The sequence below is a fragment of the Cololabis saira genome, chromosome 18, assembly GCF_033807715.1.
Source record: "Cololabis saira isolate AMF1-May2022 chromosome 18, fColSai1.1, whole genome shotgun sequence".
NCBI classification, from domain to species: Eukaryota; Metazoa; Chordata; class Actinopteri; order Beloniformes; family Belonidae; genus Cololabis; species Cololabis saira.
The window spans coordinates 8,936,852-8,960,911 of record NC_084604.1 but is presented as its reverse complement, the minus strand read 5'-3'; the positions used below and the strand labels follow the sequence as shown (position 1 = coordinate 8,960,911).

At 43.5% G+C, this 24,060-nt stretch overlaps 1 protein-coding gene across 1 annotated transcript in view; it reads left to right on the top strand.

The window, feature by feature from the left end:
• asap2b (ArfGAP with SH3 domain, ankyrin repeat and PH domain 2b) overlaps positions 1 to 21,552 on the top strand; it is a 65,247-nt gene extending 43,695 nt beyond the window's left edge. Inside the window, exons 15-28 of the mRNA XM_061706931.1 lie at positions 1,448 to 1,581; positions 3,857 to 3,951; positions 4,043 to 4,232; positions 6,118 to 6,203; positions 6,286 to 6,401; positions 10,226 to 10,293; positions 10,484 to 10,591; positions 11,373 to 11,586; positions 11,663 to 11,767; positions 13,013 to 13,247; positions 13,983 to 14,029; positions 14,113 to 14,177; positions 16,316 to 16,435; positions 19,710 to 21,552. Coding sequence (XP_061562915.1) covers positions 1,448 to 1,581; positions 3,857 to 3,951; positions 4,043 to 4,232; positions 6,118 to 6,203; positions 6,286 to 6,401; positions 10,226 to 10,293; positions 10,484 to 10,591; positions 11,373 to 11,586; positions 11,663 to 11,767; positions 13,013 to 13,247; positions 13,983 to 14,029; positions 14,113 to 14,177; positions 16,316 to 16,435; positions 19,710 to 19,784 — 1,658 coding nt within the window. The 3' untranslated portion in view covers positions 19,785 to 21,552. The remainder of the gene's footprint in view (positions 1 to 1,447; positions 1,582 to 3,856; positions 3,952 to 4,042; positions 4,233 to 6,117; positions 6,204 to 6,285; positions 6,402 to 10,225; positions 10,294 to 10,483; positions 10,592 to 11,372; positions 11,587 to 11,662; positions 11,768 to 13,012; positions 13,248 to 13,982; positions 14,030 to 14,112; positions 14,178 to 16,315; positions 16,436 to 19,709) is intronic.
• The last annotated feature ends 2,508 nt before the right edge of the window (positions 21,553 to 24,060 follow it).

The window sequence follows — 24,060 nt, the reverse complement described above, 5'->3', positions numbered from 1 at the left end:
TCGCTGTACAAAAGTCTCCTGCTCAACCCGTTGAGCTACACGGGCGCGCTCGTGCTTGTGATGGAAATAAGTTGGAGGGGGAAAAAAATCCACTCTCAAAATGGCAGGGAAAAAATGCACGGCCAAACTAAAATATGAAGATAAACACAGGACGTTTTTAACAGAGTGGGAGAGTTTAATATATACAGGACTGTCTCAGAAAATTAGAATATTGTGATAAAGTTCTTTATTTTCTGTAATGCAATAAAAATGTATTATTATTATTATTATTATTATTATTATTATTATTATTATTATTATTATTATTATGGATTACATTTTAAGATTAAGATTCCCAGAATATTCTAATTTTTTGAGATAGGATATTTGAGTTTTCTTAAGCTGTAAGCCATGATCAGCAATATTAAAATAATAAAAGGCTTGCAATATTTCAGTTGATTTGTAATGAATCCAGAATGTATGACATTTTTGTTTTTGTAATTGCATTACAGAAAATCACAATATTCTAATTTTCTGAGACAGTCCTGTATAACATTAATTAAATATTAATATTTAAGCAATACATCACGACAGGCCGTGGTATACAATCACACAGCTGAGGGGCGTCTCCGGCCCGATGCAAAGTGATGTATTGTTTTTATAAAACGGTTACCAATAATGTAAATATGAAAGAGGAATATACAATCTATTTTATGTAGTTTTTAATTAATCAGAAATAAATATTATCCAGTAAAAATAGCCCCACTGTGGAAAAAATAGTCCCATCTCTCCAGATGTAGCTCCGAATGTCGTCTTTTGCTCGTCTTTTTTTTCGGAGACAGGCCCTCGTCAATCCATTCATCCATCGTTAGCTCCTCCCCGGGGATCAAAGTTTACCGTGAACATGCCTAATTAATTGTTAACGAAAATAAAAAATAAACTTTAACACCAGCTACTTTTTTTCTACCTGCTGTAACCGTCAAAAAATATATAACAGTTGGTTGTTGTCATGGATACATTGCTGCTTTCCTGACGTGGAATGATATGCTGTGATAAGGTTTAGAATAGAAGCCGTGGTATATGCTCATTATACCACAGTTAACAACCAATCAGATTGCAGGATTTCACCTTTCCGTTTTTTAATGGTATTTTTATGTCTCAGAGAGAGCAGGGAGTGAGGGATGGGGCACTGGATGTGTGCATGTGTACGATGTGGCTCTTTGCAGTAACACAGTAACCACTTGTGGCTCTTAGCCTCCGACTGGTTGGCCACCCCTGGTCTAGAGGGTTGTGGCCATGGGCCTAAAGAAAATCTAGATCTGTTCGTGTGGGTTTGAACTTGACTTCAGAAAGAAACGCTGCCATTTAAGATCAGCAAAGAAACCTTCAGATGTGGGCCAAGCAGTCATTCCTTTCTGGATCGTGTAGCCGGGAATGCGTCTCACCAGTCTCCCCCTTCTCCCACCAGCCCCCACCTGGCTGTCCACCAACCTGGGCGTGCTGATCTGTATTGAGTGTTCGGGGATCCACAGGGAGATGGGGGTCCACTACTCCAGGATCCAGAGTCTGGACCTGGATGTCCTGGGAACGTCTGAGCTGCTGGTGAGTCCACTTCACTATCTCCAAAGAAATAACGGAAAACAGAGCAGCCAGACATGGACTCCACAAAGAGCCAACCCACATTTAATCTAAAAATAGACAAATGGACGAAACCAACAAACCTGGCTGTGTTGAAACACGCCCACTTTACCTCAATTACCACCAAGCAGCAACTGTCATCTTTCCGTACTGAGTCTCATTGAGTTCTTTCTCATTCAGATAGCGTATTTCAGTAGAAATCTTCTGTATCCAATTTTTAGACCACGACCCCAGGAAACATTATTGAATATTATCAATATGATTGAATACCACTAGATCCTGTTATTAGACTCAAGATTGAGGGGTGTGGTCATTTATTGTCGTAGTTAACTCTATACATGATATCAAGATAATAGTAAACTTCAGCATACGAGTTGAGATATTTGATCCCCTGTTTAAATCTTTTATTGATGAACGTCAATAAAATTTTACTCGGATGTAAACTGAAACCCAGAACTCTAAACAAAACGTGTTATATTTTGCTGTTAGGTTTTATTGACAGTTCAGTAGTTAAAAGTGAAAGTATTAAGAGGCTAGACTGTTTGACATCACAGACTGATACAGTATGTGGTTTTCACTCAAGAAACCACATCCCTGTACAGAAATCCACAGACACAAAAACTGTTGTTTTGTTTTTAAAGATATTGTGGAACTCATGGCCTTTGTTCAAAGTAAGTGGACAGGAAATGGGTATAGAGAGAGGGTGGGAGACATGCAGGAAAGAGCGACAGGCCAGGGTTCCAACCTGCGCTGCCTGCACGATGACAATAGCCTCTGTAAATGCTCAACCCACTGAGCTATCCAGGCCCAAAACTGCTGTTTGTTCCAGACTGTAAATATGTTTATAATTGCTGTAAAGTTGAACATTTTAACCTGGATGTAGCCCCAAGTGGTCAGTAGAGGAACCAGATCCACAGGTCCTGATCCACACCCTAGTGGTCTGCAAGTTGTTCTGTCAGATTTGTCCATCAGAACATTCTTGTTTTTAACAGTGCCTGGATAGCTGCTCTGAATGTTTGAACCACGTTCTCATTAAAAAAAAACCCACAAATCTAAGGTTAAGGTTTCAGACCTGTGGCCCGTTTGTTTTGTTCCGATTCAGGGGCGTTAAATCGATACAGTTGTTTCGTTTTTCGTTTGTGGCGTTTGTGTTCACAAGGCAACCGTCTGTAGCGGTTCAAAGCTGTTAACAAATGCCATGAGAACGAACTGTTCTCTCATTGGTCAGAAATGAACGCGGAAGGAGTTTCCTCTTCCGTACCCCGGGAAAAACAACAATGGTTATGAGTGAGTTGTGTCGGTTGCTGTGTGGATTATGTTCTCACTGCAAACGAACCGCTCCAGGTCTGGAATGGAAGGGAGCTAGGGCTGGGCGATATATCGAGATTTTAATATATATTGATATATTTTCAAACGCGATATGGTACGAGACAATATCGTTTATATCGATTTAAAAAAAAAAAAAAAAAAAAAAAAAATTACATTTTTTTTTTTTTATGATTTTGATATAGCTTATTTTGTGGCAAATTGACTTGAATGTTTTATTTGAGATTTGCACAAATCTTTTGTTATTTGCACAACTGTCAACCTCAGTGGAAAAGTCTGCCTGTTACTGTCTACATTGTATTAATTGCACAGTGTATTTTAATTTAATTGTTATGCAGGAAAGGGATATTTGTTTTATTTTATTCAAGAAGCATTTTTATTCTATATATGCAGGCAGTTTATTTTTATTTCATTTGTTTTATACATTTATACATATTGTGCAGACCTCTGTTAATAAAGGAACCTGTGTGACATTCGGCACGAGGCTTTGTATTAAAACTGACTGTTTTTTTAAGGGTTTGCCTCAGAAAAAATGAAGCTAACAGAGATGCTATGCTATAATGCTTTGGGGGAAACCCCAATTATGTCACAGAAAAAATATCTATATATATCGAGTATCGCCATTCAGCTAGAAAATATCGAGATATGACTTTTGGTCCATATCGCCCAGCCCTACCTCTCCTAGGAGATCTCGGCTCGCTTGTTTTGTGCCGCATCCGAGCGTGATTGCTGTGTTCACATATACCAAACAAACGGATCTTTAGGGGGAAACGCTCCCTGTTCCGGAACTACTGCTCCAAACGGGACAGGTGTGAAAGCACCCTAAGTAAAGAAGTGGATTCATGGAGGTGTGGTTAGACGTGTCTGACTGTGGAGTAGCTGGAGGTGACGGTGTGTATTTGTCGACCCGTAGTTGGCGAAGAACGTGGGGAATGCCAGCTTTAACGAGATCCTGGAGGCAGACCTGTCGACACAGAACGTGACCAAGCCAGAACCAACCAGCGACATGTAAGTCCCCATCGGGATGTGGGGGTTCTGATGGTCCAAGAACATGGAATGCCACTGCTTAACGGTGCTGTTACTCCTCCTCTGTTTCCAGGCAGATGAGGAAGGACTACATCACAGCCAAGTACACAGAGAAGCGCTTTGCCCAGCGGCTGTGCACAGACGCCGACTCCAGGCTGCAGGTCCTCTACGAGGCCGTCAGGACCCGGGACATTCTGTCACTCATTCAGGTGTACGCTGAGGACGTGGATCTGATGCAGGCCGTCCCACAGCTGCATGAACACGTATGACCACACCCACTCACCCCTCACACAGATGAGGACGTAGAAGACCTGGGGCCAGATTCACCAATATGTTCTTTAGAACGATCTTAAGAAATGTCTTAAGATCTAAAATTAAGAAGTTCATAAGAAAGTTCTTAAGTGCAATTCCTCAATATTTTCTTAAGAACCGTCTTAAGAACTGTCATTTCTTACGAATTTCTTATTTTTCCTACTTAAGAACTTCTTAAAATATCATTACATTGCACGCGCCAACAAACAACATTTATACAGGTAGTTTGGGTCTTTAACTTTAGTCACTCACTAAACATGGAGAAGGAGAAAAAGAGATGCAGGAACTTTTCAAGGTTATGGTGGATGAGATTAATGTGCGAAAAAAAATACTATTGGGGAAAATTAATAATAATTAACTACCACGCTAACTAACATGCTAACAAACCGTTAACAGGCTCTTTGTGTAATTAATTACAAAGTATATCCTCAAACTATGACCTACTAGTCTAAACTTGTCTAAAATGTGTTGAAAAAGGTGATATTAGAGTCTTACCTTTTCACAGAAGAAATCTTAAGACAGGTCAAGGTTGTCTTAAAGTTAAGAAAAAAGTCAAGAACAAATTTGAGAACTTTTATTTCAAGAATACCATTTATTAAGTTTCCCCCATTTACCTACTCGCCACCAAATGATCATTCTACTACTACTAATCACCATCATCACCACCAACACCGCGTGACCCGATCAGTGCACGCCACTCAACCCCAAGCCCTCTACATCTACTACAGTGCTATTCAAATAAACTTGCCTTGTTTATGTTAGGTTTTTTTATTGGCATCTTATTTGTTTATTTGATATGGATCCCCATTAGTCTTCACCATGTGAAGACTATTCTTCCTGGGGTCCACACAAAGACGTACAAAAGATTACAATAATCACAAATCAAAAAGGGTGAAAACATTCACCAGAATAAAATAATACATTAAAACAAAAACAAAATAAAATATTGAATAACCAACCAAAAACATCTACATCTTAAGTAACAATATTTGTTACTATCACCAGATCTGTATCCACTTATGAACAAAAATAGTTTGCAACGATAAAACCACAAGGTTTTACATAGGAACCATCCCAACATTCATTCAACTGCAGCTTTTTAACAATAGCTAATAGTTGCAGCTCTTTCAAATCAGCAGTTGCACTCCATAGCATATGAATTTATAGTATACAATAACAGTCCACAGCGTATGATATAATATGCAATTTCTAATATACTTACAATTTAAAATATATTTATTATTTAATCTGTAATATACTTATAATTTAAAATATATTTACTATTTAATATATAATATACTTATTTAAAATATATTTACTATTTAATTTATAATATACTTTTACTACTATACTATACAGTATATACTCATAGCCTACAGTAATTTAAAATATATTTACTATTCAATTTATAATATACTTACAATTTGCAACATAATCACAGCTGCTTCAGTCTCCTTTTAAAACTTGACACCTTGTTTATTGCAGCTATACATGGGGGTAGATGGTTCCAGTGTGCGACTGCTCTATACATTACTGTTTTTTTCAAAGCATTGGTTCTGGGCATAGGCAGAGAAAAGTGATTAGCTAGGGCCAGTCTAGTATCATAGCTGTGTCTATTATTTGAAGCTGCATAACCAAGAAGCCAGGTTTGCGTAATGTACAGATGTTTTTCAAAAACAGAATAAGGCTGCATGCTAGTCGATCCTCCACCATCATCCAAGACAGCTCAGCATGCATGCTCTCATGCATCTTGTTGTTTGATATTCATGAAATAGATATTGGAATCAAAAAGGAGCTGTAGTGTCTGTCCTGGTGTGAATCCCGTGTTTCTGACAGGAACCTGGAGAGACGGTGCTGCACCTAGCGGTGCGGATGGTGGACAGGAACTCCCTCCACATCGTTGACTTCCTGGCTCAGAACAGGTAGGTGATGGCTGGAGGTTCTGGGGGGCACGGTGGTCTTTCAGACTCGGGCGTGAGGTCACATATTTGGTGTGTTTTCCAGCGGGAACCTGGACAAGCAGACGGCCCAAGGAAGCACGGCGCTGCACTACTGCTGTCTGACGGACAACAGCGAGTGTCTGAAGCTGCTGCTCCGAGGAAAAGCTTCGGTGAACACCAGTAAGGAGACGAGCGTAGATCCAGTGTGAAGAAGACTGAAATATCTTCTGTCTATTCCAGTGGGAAAACTCTACTAGATTCAAGGAATCACAAGTCTGAGAAAAATCTGAATGGTTTCTGTGTAAAGCTGGGCATACACTGTGCGATATTTTGAATCGTTTGAGACTGCCCCATCTCACACTGCACGACTAGATCGCGGAGTTCAAAAGTTCAGAGCCCACGATTATGTTCTCACACTGTACGACCCGATGCTCGGATGCGACCCGTCTGCTGACACTATACGATCATAATCCTCCCGTCTGCTGACACTATACGATCATAATCCTCCCGTCTGCTCTGTGTACTGGAACTCGAGGCCGGTTTTGGGGCACGGGTAGGCTGTTCCAACCCAAACGTGCGTCCTGCCCACCCGATCAAAGGTTATGGGGATCCTTTATTTTTTTATAATTTTATATATATATATATGTATATATATATATATATATATATTAAAAAAATCCCAAAATATCTGTACCGTTTCTGATTGGGTGTGTGCACTGTGCATCATTTTTTGACACAACAAAGAACGCATACAGCAAAAGTTGTGTCTCGGCGGAGGAACCCGATGTCCCAGCAAAATGAGAAGAGAAAAAAGAGTTGTTCCGAACAGCAGACAGAGCACACACTAAAGGCTGATTTATGGTTCCGCGTTACACCAACGCAGAGCCTACGGCGCAGGGTACGCGGCGACACGCACCGAACGTGGAAATGCGGTCTTTTTTTGCTATTAAAACATGATTTGTAATGTGAATTTGCAACACTTAAACTACAAATAATAGTTTTTTACGTGACATCAGAGATTGTGCATGCTCTCTGTGAAAGGATGAGTCCAATCGGGTTGTAGCTGCTTCAACTGTGCGAATCCTTCACGAGGAGCGACCAGGATTTCAAACACGCTTGATTTTCTTGCGACCTCACGATTTGTGATCGGGAGCTCGACGTGAGGTGTTAATCTGTCGTCGTTACCCCACGTACACTGCACGAGGCACGAGCAACGTTTGGGTCGAAATCGGGCCCGATCAAAAAAAAGTTGCACGACTGGAAAATCGGCTCAAAACTAATAATCGCACAGTGTATGCCCGGCTTAAGTCGCTGGTTGGAACAAACAAAAGGAGGCATACCTCATCAAGTTAATGGGAGTAAACAGTGTTCCTTGTTCTGATTAGATTAGAAACACCCACAGCTCAGCAATTGTTCCACATGGAGGCGCTAGAACCTCCTGAAGACGCCACTGATACCAACAAACAAGAACTGTTCAAGTTCAAATTAGTTTTCTAGTTTAGATCTTGAAAAAACAAAATGGCACAGCTGCGACTACATGTAGAACAAGTTTGTCTTCAAAAACCTCTAAAAACTGTTCCACAAATAAAATTAATCTTGGGCCAACAAGTGCTGAGATGCTGTAGATTGGATTTTCTAAACTATAGGTTCAGATTACATGAATCCAAACAGATATGAGCTCTAAAAGTGGAGATTTATTTGGATTTCTGCTGTTTTATCTTCATTTACTCTGACATGATCATATCTATACTTCATGTCGCACATCTGTTGAAATCTCACGCGTGTCCTTTTATTTTAATACCAGATTAAGTCATGAATACCTGGTAATCACTTCGATCAACTCGTTTTAAAATTAAACGTTTCATTTAAGAGTGGGAACCTCACTATTAAACGAAACAGGCCATGTTAGGAAGCGTTTACTGGTAATTAGCATGTACGACGTGACTTCTTGACTCATGAACTGTTCATTAAAAACTTAGTGGTCAAAGTGTCCTTTGACCACAACAGAAACACCTTCGGATAATCTCTGAAAAATCTTCCGTAAAGCTCCTGTTCTGTCGGGCATCTGGTGCATCTCTGATTTGACTGGAAAAACCCATAACTAAACCAAACTGGTATCTTCTCATCTGAGCTGCTCCTTCAGGGGCCGCCACAGCCAATCCTCCGTCTCCATCTAACCCAGTGGTTCCCAAACCTTTTTTGCCAGGCCCCCCTTTTGTACATAACAGAATTTTCGAGCCCGACCCCAACACAGACACACACATCTTTTGCATTCAAATGCGACTTCAATTTATTTCATATATTGAACATATGTGCGAAAAAACTGAAATATCTGTAAAAATAGATTTTCAACCTGACCAGCTCCCAGAGATTGAAACAACAACAATACAAACAGGAGCCAAAATCTGAACATTTGCTCTACAAAAATTACACCTTTAATCCCCACATCTTTTCAGTGATGTGAGTGAGCTTGCTTCATGTGTGCAACACATTTCTTTTCTCCTTCTTACTGTACAATACAGTATGCATTACTTTCAACATATTTTTTCCAAAAATAACCATCTCCCTGAGGAAAAAAAACAGCAGCAACAGCTAAACAAATAATCAAAATTTCAACAATTGCTCTGCAAAAATGTCAGTTTTAATCCCCACACCTTTTCAGTGAGTGGGGTGGGCTTGTTCATGTTACAGATCCTCTCAAACCGGTTGCAGGTGAGAGATTTCCACATGCATCTTCCTTCCAGTAGCACCGGGTAGTTGTGTGGCCTGAAGCAGCAGGTCCCCGGTTAGATTCCCGCTGGCCAGACCATTACTTCATGTCATTCCCCTTCTCTCTTCCCCCTATTTCCTGTCTCTCTCTCACTGCACATATGTGTTGAAGGCAAAATCTTAAAGAAATAAATAATCTTAAATATTTTTTTTTTTTTTAAATTAATCTACCTTCCAACCTCGCCGCGCCCCCCCTGCAATAGCGCCCCCCAGTTTGGGAACCACTGATCTAACCCCATCCTCTGCATCCTCTTTTTCCACACCAACTAACCTCATGTCCTCTTTCACTGCGTCCGTAAATCACCTCTCTGGTCTTCTTTCTCGACCTCCTGGCAGTTCCAACCTCATCATCCTTCCACCGATATCTTCAGCATCCCTCCTCCTGGTCTCCCTTGACTTTATCTCCAGAACATCTAACATGTACCGTCCTTGTGACGTCCTCATTCCTGATCCTGTCCATGCTGGTCACTCCCAAAGAGAACCTCAACATTTTAACCTCAGCTACTTCCAGCTCCTGTCTTCTCCTCGGTACCACGGTGTCTAAACCCAGCGTCTCTGGGATCACCACCTTGTAGACCTTTCCTTTCATTCTTGCCGATCCTCCTTTTATCACACATCACCTCTGACACTTTTCTCCACCCGTTCCAACCTGTTTGCACACATTTCTTCACTTCTTTCCTACACTCTCCGTTACTCTGTTGACCCTAAGTACTTAAAATCCTTCTATATCTCTGCTCCTTGTAGTCTCACCATTCCTCTTGGGTTCCTCTTGTTCACCTGCTCTCTGCTCTCACCACAGATCACAATGTCATCTGAAAACATAATTTTCCAGGTTGATTCCTGGAAAATGGTGGCTGACTCATTTGTCAGTCTGTCCATCACCATAGTAACCAAGAAGAGGGTCTTGATGCACCTCACACTTTAATTCCTCTGTAAAACCTGCTGCACACCTCACCACCGCCTTGCAGCTCCCATACATGTCCTGCACCACCCTGACATACTTCTCTGCTACTTCAGACTTCCTCGTACACGAGTCACGACCATGGATCCTCTTGCTGCACACTGTCATAAGATTTCTCCCAACTAAACTAAACTAAAAGTGGCATTATAGCAGTTCAAGGTGACTTGTTTAATTGACAAGAATCAGTGTGAAACGTCAGGGATCCCTTATAAAACATAAACTTGCTAAACCACGTGACTGCAAAGGCATTCCTGAAGTCAGTTTGTGTCCACAGCAAACGAAGCTGGAGAAACGCCACTGGACATCGCTAAACGGCTGCGACACACTCAATGTGAAGAACTGGTGAGACTTTTTAAACTCTGCAGGCTCCAACTCCGCCAATCAGCTGACAGATTTAAGTTTGTGTTCTGATAAAGTTCAGCAGTGATTGAGAACGTCCTCATTTAAGCTGCTTTTACTTCTCACTGATGCATTTGTCTGTGAGGTGTGTGTGTGTGTATAAATAAAGTTTTCGTGTCCCGGTGGCATTCAGCTGACCCAGGCTCAGACGGGGAAGTTCAATGTCCACGTTCACGTGGAGTACGAGTGGCGCCTGCAGAACGATGACCTGGACGAGAGCGAGGACGAGATGGAGGATAAGGTTGGCGATGTTCTTGTGTTTGGCTTGTCCAGGGACCTGGTTCAGGCCCCGTTTACACGGAGCAAAAATGGTGATGTTTTCATGCGTTTTGGCCGTTCGTTTACACGCAAACGAAGCTCAAAGTCACCAAAAACCATAATTTCTGAAAACTCCGGCCAAAGAAAAGATTTTCAAAAACTCTGTTTTCACGTTTGCTTGTAAACGGAGGGAAACGGAGATTTAGGCTTCAGAACGTCACATTATGCGACAGAAACGTCACCAGCATCATTTGTGCGACCTGTGTTTACAATTTGTTTTGCCACTGTCAATTCTTTCTTGTATTTTACCTGTTTTATATTCTAAAGTCACACTTAAAAGTAACTCCACTTTTCTGTCACTCCAAACGAAAGACTCTCGTTCCGTCTTGGAAGTAACTGGCAGTCAAGGCTGATTTATGGTTCCGCGTTACACCAACGCAGAGCCTACGGCGTAGGGTACGCGGCGACGCACACCGTATGTAGGCTACGCCGTCGATTTAACGCGGAACCATATTATTCAGGCTTCACACGTGTCATTTGTTGGCGTTCTTTTCCAGTATTCTGATTGGCTAGCATGACTTTATGCTTCTCGTTACACTGCCCCCTGCTGGTTTGGATGCTCATAGCACCTTAACAGAGTATCTATGCGGGTTCGTGTAAACGAGGATATTTTTCAAAACGTAGAGGGGGAAATATCCGTTTTTGTAAATACCCGGCTATGGGAAAACGTGGTCTCAAAGTGAAACGGTGTGTTTCTCTTGCAGCCCATCCCGACCCGGCGGGACGAGCGTCCTGTCAGCTGCTTCGTCCCGGGCAGCGCCCCGGTGCCGCCCGGCCTGGTAGCACTAGCCAGAGACAAAGCCAGGCCTCCCATTCCCAGCAGTTTGATCAGCAACGAGACGTACGGCACAATGCTGGACTTGAACCTGCCGCCGGTGGGCCCCAGTCCCCCCCTCCCCCCCAGAGCTCCAAACAGAGGTCCGAGCACGCCTGGAAGCCCCGCCCCTCTTCTGCTTGAGCTTCCTCCCATGCGTCTGCTTCTATTTCCTTGCAGGTGCCGGGGCCAGTAAACCCACCACCATGGAGTCGGTGGGACGGCAGCGCTCCTCCTCCGACCCCCCCAACGCTCACCCCCCCCCGCAGGACTCATCCATGTATGGTGAGCATCTCTGTATTGTCGTCATTGTGATCTGGGGAGTCCTTTTTTAAAAAACATTTTTTAATTTATTTAACCTTTATTTAACCAGGAAAATCCCATTGAGATTAAAAACCTCTTTTCCAAGGGAGACCTGGCCAAGAGAGGCAGCAGCAATTACAACACATAGTTATAAATGACAGAAAACACCAACAGATAAAATACAATTAAAATTAAAAAAGCAAGCAAATGACCGCAAAACAGTCTAGAATGGTAGCATTTACCACACTGATAGCGAGACGTAGAATATTGTTGGGGTGGAAATCCCCAAAGCTCCTTCTATTGCCTTATGGCTCAAAGATATTATGGATTTCTTAAAATTGGAAAAAAATAAAGTTTACAATTAGAGGTTCATTAGAAAGGTTCTTCTCGAGCTGGCAACCATTTATTACCTATTTTGAAAATTTGAGGGTACTTCCAAAGGACTGAGCTGATGTCTTTGTTTTTTGTTGTTTGTTGTTTTTCGTTTTTCTATCCCTAAGAATAGTAACAGCCCAGTTACATTGGTATATAACTCTGGGGGTGATATATGACAACATTCCGACTCAAGTGTTTACTAGTATAACTTGTGACTACTACTGGAATTGCTAATTATTGATGTAAGAAATAATTATTAATCTCTAGATAACCCATTTCGGTTTCGTTCTCATTTTATTTTCTTATTTAAGTTTACATTCATTGCACTACTACTACTTTTTTGTTATGTCACTATATTAGTATCTTTTTATTTTTATTATTTTTTGTTTTATTTTTTATTTTTATTTAATTTTTTTTTTTGCTATTCCCAAAGACAATTAATGATGATAACCGTGGGGGGAGGGATGGGGAGAGGGAGAAAAAAAAAAAAAAAAAAAAGGATGTTCATCTGTTTTTCTCTGTATTGTGGAAACAATCTGCCAATAAAAACATATATTAAAAAAAAGCAAGTAAATCACAAGAAACAGGTACATGTAATGGAGTCGGCCTCAAGTATTTTCAATTTAGACTAAAACATTTTCAGAGAAATGACCTCTGTTAGCCTCCAGTCATATTGTAATATGTTCCAGGCTGAAGGAGCAGAATAAACAAAGGCTCTTTTGCCCAGTTCAGTACGGGCAAAAGGAACAGAGAGCAACAGGTAGTCTTGTGAACGTAGCAAGTAAGAACCAGAACATTTTTAACTTCCTGGCAGACCGAACTGAGGGATTTTGTTTTTTTCTCCTCCACCAGTGCTCCCAGCAGCCCCTGCTCCTCCACCAGTCAACAAGCGGTCCAGCATGTTTGAGACCAAGGCCCTGTCTGCCAAGAACACCCCCCTGCCGCCCCTGCCCCCCCCACCAGAAGGACCTCCCGTCCCACCCCCGCCCCGCTACAAAGCCCCCCCACTCCCCCCACACATGCCCGGCCACCAGGCCAGCAAAGCAGCGGGACCGCCGGGAACCAAGACTCCCAAGTCTGCATCCGGGTAGGTCTGGACCTTACAGGGAACAAGTCTGTTTTGGTTTATATTGGCCAGCATGTGCCAGGTCTCTGCTGGTCTCTTATAGAGGGAATGCATTGACGTCACTGTCCCACTGGATCACGGCCACAAAAATGGCTGCAACTAGTAGAGAAACTGTGGAGAAGACGGGATAACAGCTGATTATGGGCTTAAATTAAAGGCAGTTGGACTTGACAGTGACCCGTACAGTTACCTGAAGAACTAGTGGTTCATGGACATTAATATTTGGTACAGTTACCAAGAACCAGTGGTCCATGGACATTAATATTTGGCCACGAATCCAGTTTCCTGATATTTATATGTACTTAATTTCTACGAAGCAAAGCTTGAAGGCTTACAAAAATCTGGACGGTTGGTCCGACTTCAAGGCAGGATTTGTTGTAAAAATTAAAGTGATGAGGACACAGAACTTTATGATTTGACCGTTTAACGTTAGCTACCCAAAAATCCAACATTACCTGATACAAAATGGGAACCACAAATCCACGTTTCGGTGCCTGGAATCCAGTCGTTTCTGAGAATTACAGCGATCCATTTGTCTCTCTTAAGTTTATTTTTCGGCAGTCTGTAAAACTCCGATTTCTTGCTAAATCTATGAGTACAGTCGATCCCACAACAGCTCTTTCCCATTTTAGATGTTTTTGGGTGGTGAATCTGGCCCCAGATCTGGAACTGAACTATAATTTCAACTGGTTTCAGGTCTGTGAGAAAACCTCCTAGCATCACTGGACGTGTGGACAGACAAGGTACCAACACACTCTGGACTCACAAGAATCCTTCTATTTTTGTTCCTGATGCTTTCTAAAACCTGCTTTTATTCCCTGTGCAGGTCTAAAGCCCAAATCCCCTCAAAGTCCTGCTCCTCCAACACCCAAACCCAGAAGCACCTTCTCTGTGAGTCCTGACGCCAGTCCTTAATAAAACCAAGATTAGAATAGATGAGTAAAAACCGCAAAGTAAATTCAGACTGAACCAAAGAACTAAAGAACAGCAGAGATTTCAGTTTAACTTTAAAAGTGTCTGGAGTTGGTGCACGTTTAATATCAAGAGGAAGTTTATTCCATCTATGTGCGTTGTCGTAGCTAAATGTATTTTCACCATGTTTAGTTATAACTCGTCGTTCTACCAGCTAACTGAAAGAACTGTACCTGGAATGTATTCTACAAGAACATCAGATATGTAGTCTGGCTCCATATTGTTCCTTGACCTATAAACTAACAAACATTTAAGGTCTGTTCTGTAGGCGACTGTAGCTGATGGAGATGGAGGCTCCTCTAAATCTTCTCTCGGGATCAGATCTCTTACTGTTGATGTTTGAAGTAATAAAACACTGTTTTCGTTCCAGTCTTGATGTCGTGAAGATCAAGAGTTCATTAAAACTCCAAGATTTCTATCCTGGGTTTTTATCTATCGGGATCCTTCCTGATTTAAGATGGACAGCAACTTTTATTCTTTCTAATTTGTTACCAAATGGAAAGATTTATGTCTTGCCTTGATTTAATCAAAAGAAGCCTCATTGGATCCAGATATTCACATGCTGCAACCACTGCCAGAAAGAGTCTAATGGACAAGTAATTTAGTGAAAGAACCAAGTAAATCTGGGTGTCATGTGCATAGCTGTGGTGAGGAACGTTGTTATGTATGATCTGACCAAGGGGGAGCATGTAGAAGTAGAGTAAAGCCCTGTCCCAATACTCCCCCTAGCCCTCGTTTTCAGCCCTACCCCTAAATTTTGCGCATTCCCGTGAGGGTAGTGGTGTCCCAATTCCTCTTTCCACCTAGGGGGAGTGGAGAAAACTAGTGTAGTGGCTATGAATCTGTCCCTACGGACGTAGGGATTTCCGATGCTGACAAGCTGAACTAGTGACAGAAAGATTTCCCTGAATGCTTTTCGTCCTCATTTGCGGACTGAATCAAAAAAAAAAAACATGGCGTCATTTCTTATTTTTTAGTGAATAAAATCAATATTTTGAATTAGTTTCTGCATAAAAATGCGTTTTGATTACATTTTAGCGAGAAATATATATTTTACTTTCGTAATATTCACTCAGTGAATGTACATAATCACTAGTTTACCCGTTGTTGCGAAGTCTTTTTCAAACCTCGCCAGAATAAAGGCTGATTTATGGTCCCGCGTTACACCAACGCAGAGCCTACGCCGTAGGTAACGCGGCGATGCGCGCCGTACGCCGTAGGCTCTGCGTCGATTTGATGCGGAACCATAAATCAGCTCCCGGAGCCGGCAGACAGAAATCCCGAAATCTTCAGAGCAAATTTCTTAACATGCGTAGCTACAACTGTTAGATTTCATCTATTAAACCAACATTTATCTTCCTAAATGATTTATTTCAGCCAGTGGTAATTCTCCACAGAGCTGCAGGTTTCTCCCCCGGGACGATGGCGCAGGGCCATCACGTCTGTTCTCCGGCTGCTGCTGCTGCTGCTGCTCCGAGCCTTCTCATCTCCAAAAACATCAGATCAAATTTCTTAACAGGCGTTATTTGGATAAACTGAGCCCAGATTGGGGATCTTAACGGTTACTTTTACGCATGAAAAAATATTAAAACTTAATAAAGTGGCATATTAACAGCGCTACAGCTGAAATTAAAACAGCGTTTGGCTCCCAGCTTCCTGATTTTAGTGGTGGTGCTGAAAGTAGGGGTAGTGGGAGTATTGGGACAGGCCCCTGGGAAGATTTCAAGTGCCCTAAAATCTGTGGCTTCGTTTTTAGGGGTAGTGGTAGTGAGGGAGGGCTAGTGGTAGAAAGTAGGGGGTGTATTGGGATTGGGCCTAAGATGCCCAGTAGATCCAGTAAAGGCTGAGGGAGGCCCTCTGATCTCCAGGGGGGCTGGAGAAGAGAGTCTGGTCGGACCTTGGATGGAGGAACTACGTAGATTCCAACTGGGATCTCAGCTGCTGGTCAAACTGGAAATGTTCTGGTTCATTCGTATGCTGACGGTGTGATTGGTCTCAAATGTGTTCTTCTGAATTTACCTGTGTGTGTGTGTGTGTGTCTGTGTGTCTGTGCGCAGAAGCAGAAGCCTCAGAGGGTGAAGGCCATCTACAACTGCTTTGCTGATCATCCTGATGAGCTGACATTCAACGAGGGAGAGGTGATCGTGGTGGACGGAGAGGAGAACAGCGAGTGGTTGGTAAGTGTCTGATGCGTTGGAAATCATCTCAGAACTCCTAGAGGACGGTAATGAAATATTCAACTCCTGAAGTCTGGATGAACAGACCAGGGGCGTCACGTTTTAAAAGTTGGGACGGACTTCATCGTAAAACCTCGTGCAGAAATCTTACACAACGCAAGAATGGAAATTCCGATCTTCAAAGCTGTGTGCACGCCTGACTTCACGCACGCGTGAACACAACACTCCTCCCAGCTCCTCTCTCAAGGAGATCAGCGTGAATACGATGATGAGGACAAACATCCATGAAAACCTCTCCACCAGACCAGGAAATGACGACATCTTGATGGACTGAGAGCTCCAGACTCCTGTCAGCAGTTGAGTTCAGGAAAAACCATTGATCTGGTGGTTTTACTCCCATTTAAGCTGTGAAAGAAAACAGCATGGCGTGCTGTGGTCGTAGTGACGGCATTGCATTCTGGGTGTGGTAGTTCCTTGCTTTGTGTTGCGTTCAGGGTTGTGGGTTTATTTGTCCGGGTTTGTGTGGTTACTTGTGCAGCGTTCCGGAGGAACCGGCGACTCTCCGGATTCGGGGTCGTGGTCGTCACCAGCCAGGCAGCTGAGGCCGGGATCGTGTTGTTGCCCCGGTCACATCAATTCTTACCAACCGAACTCTCAGCAGCATGTTAAGCCTGAATTATGGTTCTACGTCAAACCAACGCAGAGCACACGCCGTCACCGTGACGCCGTCGTGAACCCTTCGGACTTCTCCGTCACTCCATTTCTCCGCGGTGCAGATCCCCCCGTGACCGGTAATTCGCAATCTTTTCCTGAATGGTTTATCTGACGTTTTCCGGTCACAGTGAATCAAAGAGATAAGGACAACTATTGTGCAAAAAACCAAAACAAAAAAAAATCACACATACACGAAGAAAAAAGCGCTGAAAGTTCACAACTGCTTCAAACCGGAAACCGGAAATGCGTTGCTACCAAGCGAACCAATCACAGCCCTCTCGGTCTGTGTGTGGTCTGCGTTGCCTCGACGCGTAGTTACAATTTTCGGGAGGTGCACGTCAGTGACGGCGTGTGGTCTGCGTGGACGAAAACCACACGCCGTAGGCACGGCGTCGTTTTGACGCAGAACCATAACTCAAGCTTTAGTCGTCCCATGGATGACGGACAGATGTCCGACCCGTTAGCAGCTCCCCCTGAAATGTTCCCGTTGCTCGGAACCGCAGCGTGACCTGGTCCGGTTCAGATCCAGAAGGATCCTCACGGTGACCTAAATCAGCTGACCTTCATCCTGGACCAGCAGGTCCGTGCGGTACCTGAAGACCTGCCCCCCCCAGACTCTTCCAGGTCTTCTAGTTGGACCGGATTATGGACCCTTGTTGGTTTCTAGAACTGGTCTCACTGGTTCTGCATCAAGATGATGGTCAGCTGTTCTTCATCTCATGTGATGGACGTCTGTGTTCCTCACCACCATCATTCATGTGTGTTCACATCTTTATCAGTGTAGCAAGGCTAGTGCTACGGGGCCCGACCGACAGGATAGAGGAGGACACGGAGTTTCGTACAGAACCCTTTTATTTACCACACGTGCACAAACACAGCACCAGACAGCTCAGCAGCTCCAGCAGCAGACGAGAGCCCTCTTGCTGCTCTGCAGCCATGCCTTATGAAGGCAGGCAGGTTGGAGAGGTTGATTGGGGCCACCTGTGCCCCAATCAACCTGAGTGGCTGCAGCTCCTCCACCCTGCCACACACCCCCATCGCCAACCTCAGGCCGGGGTCCATCCGGCCGAGCCAACTCCCCCCTGCCCCCCTCGGAGCGGGAGAGGAAGCCAGGAACCGCAGACTGCGCCTCCAGGCCTTCCCGGTTCGGCCGACCGCTGGGGCCGGTCGGGAGGTCGTCCTCGGCGACGGGCCGACCGCCGAGGCCGGTCGGGAGGTCGTCCTCGGCGACGGGCCGACCACAGAACCCGGTCGGGAGGTCGCCCTCGGCGTAACCGCCGAGAAAGCCGCTCTCGGGACCGGGCCCAGGGTGGCCTCGGGCCAGACGGCATCCGTGGCCGGTGTGTGTCCAGGACCACCCCCTCCCCGACGCAGCACTGCTCCGGCCGCAGGTCCGTCTCCTCCCCGATGCAGCACTGCTCCAGCAGCTGGTCTGTCTCCGCCTCGCCGACCTCAGTCTCAGCCTCCGACGCCTCCGGGACCGCATCCTCCGGGACCGCATCCTCCGGGACCGCATCCTCCGGGACCGCATCCTCCGGGACCGCATCCTCCGGGACCGCATCCTCCGGGACCGCATCCTCCGGGACCGCATCCTCCGGGACCGCATCCTCAGGGACCGCATCCTCAGGGACCGCATCCTCAGGGACCGCATCCTCAGGGACCGCATCCTCAGGGACCGCTGTGGCGAACCTCAGACGTGGCGCTGGAGTGGGTCGCTCCGCTGGTCTCGCAGCCTCTGCCTCCCGGCCTGCCGGCTGCGGCGCCAGCAGTGCTTCCAGTGCCGCGAGCTGCCGCTCACCCTGGCCCTGAAGCACGGCTGCCAGGTCGGCCATTGCTCGGGCCAGTGCCTCCAGGGCCCGCTCCGTGCCTCCCTTCTCCATCCCGTCGGGCCCCACGTTGGGAGCCAGTGTAGCAAGGCTAGTGCTACGGGGCCCGACCGACAGGATAGAGGAGGACACGGAGTTTCCTACAGAACCCTTTTATTTACCACACGTGCACAAACACAGCACCAGACAGCTCAGCAGCTCCAGCAGCAGACGAGAGCCCTCTTGCTGCTCTGCAGCCATGCCTTATGAAGGCAGGCAGGTTGGAGAGGTTGATTGGGGCCACCTGTGCCCCAATCAACCTGAGTGGCTGCAGCTCCTCCACCCTGCCACAATCAGTTTACTCTGGATTTAAAGTATGGCATCTGCAGGAGAACCAGGTTGAATGCGGTTTTCTTTCCTTGTTTGGGTGTAAGACATAAGTGCTCAAATGTGAAGGTGTTTTTTTCAAATCCCTCTTGACTTCAGGACATCTGGAGGAACATGTTTGGTACATAAAAGAATTTCACGGTTTTATAGTTGGGTTCGGTCAACTGACTTGGCGGTATGTACATCTTTACCCCGGGTGGGAAACGTGCGTGGCGGTTCACACAAATCCACCTACAGTTGATTTTTGAACAACCAACAATGCACGTAGAAAAAATGTGCACGCAAGTTTTTGGTGCACCACACGTTTAGTACGTTTTGTTTTTGTAGCTGCTGAGATTCTGCTGAGATTCTCCTCCTCTGTGTTGCAGATCGGACACATCGAAGGAGAGCCGACCAGACGAGGAGTGTTCCCCATCACCTTCGTCCACTTCATCACAGACTGATCCATCTTCATCTTCATCACCATCACAGACTGATCCATCTTCATCTTCATCACCATCACAGACTGATCCATCTTCATCTTCATCACCATCACAGACTGATCCATCTTCATCACCATCGAAGATGAATCCATCTTCATCTTCATCACCATCACTGATTGATCCATATGTGATGGTGATGAAGATGAAGATGGATCCATCTTCATCACCATCACTGATTGATCCATCTTCATCACCATCTTCATCACCATCTTCATCACCATTACAGATGGATCCATCTTCATCTTCATCACCATCACAGACTGATCCATCTTCATCACCATCTTCACCATCTCAGATGGATCTGTCCCATCTTTATTGCAGGAGCATCCAAGACTCAGAGCTGATTCTAGACCGTCCTCAACCCTGAGTCACAATCCCTAACCTACAGTAACATCTTTAGGTCTTTAATGCAACATGAAGCACCCAGGACTCCGAGCTGAGCCTGAAAAAGTTCCAGGACTAGATTTTGTGTTTCAACCTGGAATCAGCCAAAACCCCAAACCCCATTATTGGGAATACCAAGAAACACCCAAAGTATCTAAAACATCAGAAAGAACTGAGATCCTGGCGTGGTTCCTAATGGAGCACGTCTCTTTAACTCAGATCTGTAGACAATCACAATAACAAACAAGCCTACAGAGACTCAGGGACTCATGGTGACATTAACATGACACACTATAGTTTCTCACCTGGAAGCCTTGGCTGCTGTTGATCAAAACACCAGAGAGCTAACAGGAACCAGGAGGTTCTGGCCATAAACAAACATGGCGTTGCTGTGGTGGGGGTTGAGGGTTGAGGGTTGAGGGTTGGATTCTGCAGTTTTGACGTGAAAAGGAAGCTGTTGTTGGGTCTGGCTGCAGGAGTGGCCATGTTGGTCCATCAGAGCTTCTGAGACCAAATATGTGTGAGCTGCAGCATCAGATATGAGGCTAAAATGATTTCCTGGTGTTCCGTCTTCATTTAAAGATCTTCACAGCTCCCGGCTTTGCCTGGTTTCCTGTTTACGATGGAACTCTTCTGGTACACTTACTGTCAGCGACAAACAGAACAGGTTGGACATGTTTCCCTCCGTGGAGGTTCTCCTCTTCTTCTGACAACGGTCTAGATCGGTTTGGAGCTGAGAAGACTAGCTGATGGAGTTCTGGAGATGAATGCTTTCCCTTCCTTGTTTGGAGGAGAGGAGCTGCTCAGCAGCCCATCATGTTCTGATCTGGACCTTCCCTCTTCCACAACAAAGCCCTGCTCTTCAGATGAATGTATGTCCAGCATCATCTTCCTGAGGTTCAAGATCTCCCCCAAACCCACATCTGGATGAAGCAGATGTTACTCTAATCCTGGATGTAACTTAGAGATTTCCAGTCTTTGAATATTTGGATGAGATTTTCTGCTGTAAGTGATGAGAGATTGACAGTCTAAATGGTTTTATGCTGAGGAGCGTGATCCTGAGACGGTTTTAAAGTTTGTACCATACATTTTTCTGAGACTGAAGAAACTGTCCTCCTTTTCTTCCGAGACCCTCCATCTTTTACTGCCCATCATGTCTCCTGTAACTAGTTGAGCTCACGACCTACGACCAGGGTTCCTCCTTTGTATAACTTTTGCAGACCTTTCTTCATGTCCTAACTTTTATTGGCACCATCATTATAATCTGAGGTCACGTTGAACGGCATGGGGAAATGTCTCACTGTCGTTTCCTTTGTTCTGTCAGGAATAAAATATCTATTCATGACATGTAGAAATAATAGTATTTTATAATATTAACTTAAGTCTGGGTGGGGGCTATATAAATAAAGTGTTTGTGTGTATTTTTTCAATTCAGTTTTATTTTTACAGCGTCTTTTACAATTAGGGTTGCCACCCGTCCCGTAAAATACGGAATTGTCCTTTATTTGAGAAAAAAATGTTGCGTCCCGTATTGAACTAATACGGGACACGATTTGTACAGTATTTTCATTAACTTTTACACCATATTCTAGTTGAATTATTGAAATAATTTAACTTTTACTACATATTCTAGTTGAATTATTGAAATAAATTAACTTTTACACCATATTCTAGTTGAATTATTGAAATAAATTAACCTTTACACCATATTCTAGTTGAATTATTGAAATACATTAACTTTTACACCATATTCTAGTTGAATTATTGAAATAAGTTAACTTTTAAGCCATATTCTAGTTGAATTATTGAAATAAATTAACTTTTACACCATATTCTAGTTGAATTATTGAAATAAATTAACTTTTACACCATATTCTAGTTGAATTATTGAAATAAATTAACTTTTACACCATATTCTAGTTGAATTATTGAAATAAGTTAACTTTTACACCATATTCTAGTTGAATTATTGAAATAAATTAACTTTTACACCATATTCTAGTTGAATTATTGAAATAAATTAACTTTTACACCATATTCTAGTTGAATTATTGAAATAAATTAACTTTTACACCATATTCTAGTTGAATTATTGAAATAAATTAACTTTTACACCATATTCTAGTTGAATTATTGAAATAAATTAACTTTTACACCATATTCTAGTTGAATTATTGAAATAAGTTAACTTTTACACCATATTCTAGTTGAATTATTGAAATAAATTAACCTTTACACAATATTCTAGTTGAATTATTGAAATAAATTAACTTTTACACCATATTCTAGTTGAATTATTGAAATAAGTTAACTTTTACACCATATTCTAGTTGAATTATTGAAATAAATTAACTTTTACACCATATTCTAGTTGAATTATTGAAATAAATTAACTTTTACACCATATTCTTCACCTGTAGGCTATATTACATCTTGGCTGATGTGGACATACAGAGCATAGGAGGCTATTTCAGTTACTAGTATGGTCGTCTGTACAGCCATGCAAGTTCAATGCTATTAAAGCACTTTAAACTTTAAATCAAAGCATTTTGTTTTTTCATATAAAATAAACACATTTTTATTCAGTTTAGAAGTTTTGGGGCTTTTTTTTTGGCTCCTGCGCTGCTGAAATCGGGGCGTCCCTTATTTCTATTTCTGAAAGGTGGCAACCCTATTTACAATACAAGTTGTCTCTAGGAACGTAACGATCAGTTATTACATAAACAAAGGTGTATAAAAACTATCTTTTAAGAGGGAAGTATACTCTTTTGTAGCTGGGGTCTTGTCCTCATTTACAAAGTGCGTGAATTTCATTGTGAATCCAGAAATCTTAATGCAAAAAAGAAATTCAGGTGTTCAAAACGGCATAGCCCAAATCCCTGCACATGCAGGAGCACGACTCTCCTCCCTCAAGTAGAGTCATTTGAATATGATGATGAGTATAAATACTTGTGGGAAACCGATCAACCAAACGATGGAAAATCCTGAAAGCAAGTGTGAAGAAAAGAAAATACACCAACTGTGAGGTGAAGACACTCCTGTCAGAAGAGGAGGCGTGCAAAGCTGTCTTCTTTGGTTGTCCGTCCTCTGGTGTTAACAGTAAGAGGAAGAAAAACTGAGTGGGAACTTGTGGTGGAAGCTGTAAACGTGGTACTCTGAAAACTGCACCGTATATGAAATAAAGAAGCGGTCAGACACGAAGGTGGAGGTGAAGCCGGCAAAGCGCGGCCAGGACAGGTGGGGGAGCAGCCGTGAAGGACCTGACGCGGTTTGAGCAGCAGGTGTGCTCCATCGGGGATGACACTGTCCTCACCAGAATACTACCGGTCGGGGGGGGGGGGACTCTGATTTAGTTCAGCATCCAGATCAAAGTGGAATATTAATTTGTTCAAGTGAAGAGTTGTGGGGTTATTATGTTCATAAGGGTTTGTGAATGTCAGTTTTTAGCGTTAGTGTAGCGGGCCGAAGTATCCAGGGCTTCTGAGACACTCTTTCTGCGGACAAAAACTCACAGGCGTAGTATTCTTTTGAAGCGGATGCAACACGCTCCATTTATTGCACACACGTTAACCACACGACAACTCTTTTCCCTCTCTTTTCCTTTTTAAACAACCAGTCGCACGTCTCTGACGTCACACCCGCGTCCCACTCTCACATTAGTGCATCATTACACTCTGCTTTTCTGGTTTGTATTTTAAGAACCAACACCAGAATTTATTGTTGTTTTAACGTGACTATCGAGGTGCAAACGTGAGAAATAAAGAGAAAAGTCGCTGTAACTCGGAGTGTTGCATCTGCAGGAGGAGAGACCGGTCTGGGTCCCGGCCTCCATCACCGGGAGGAGAGACCGGTC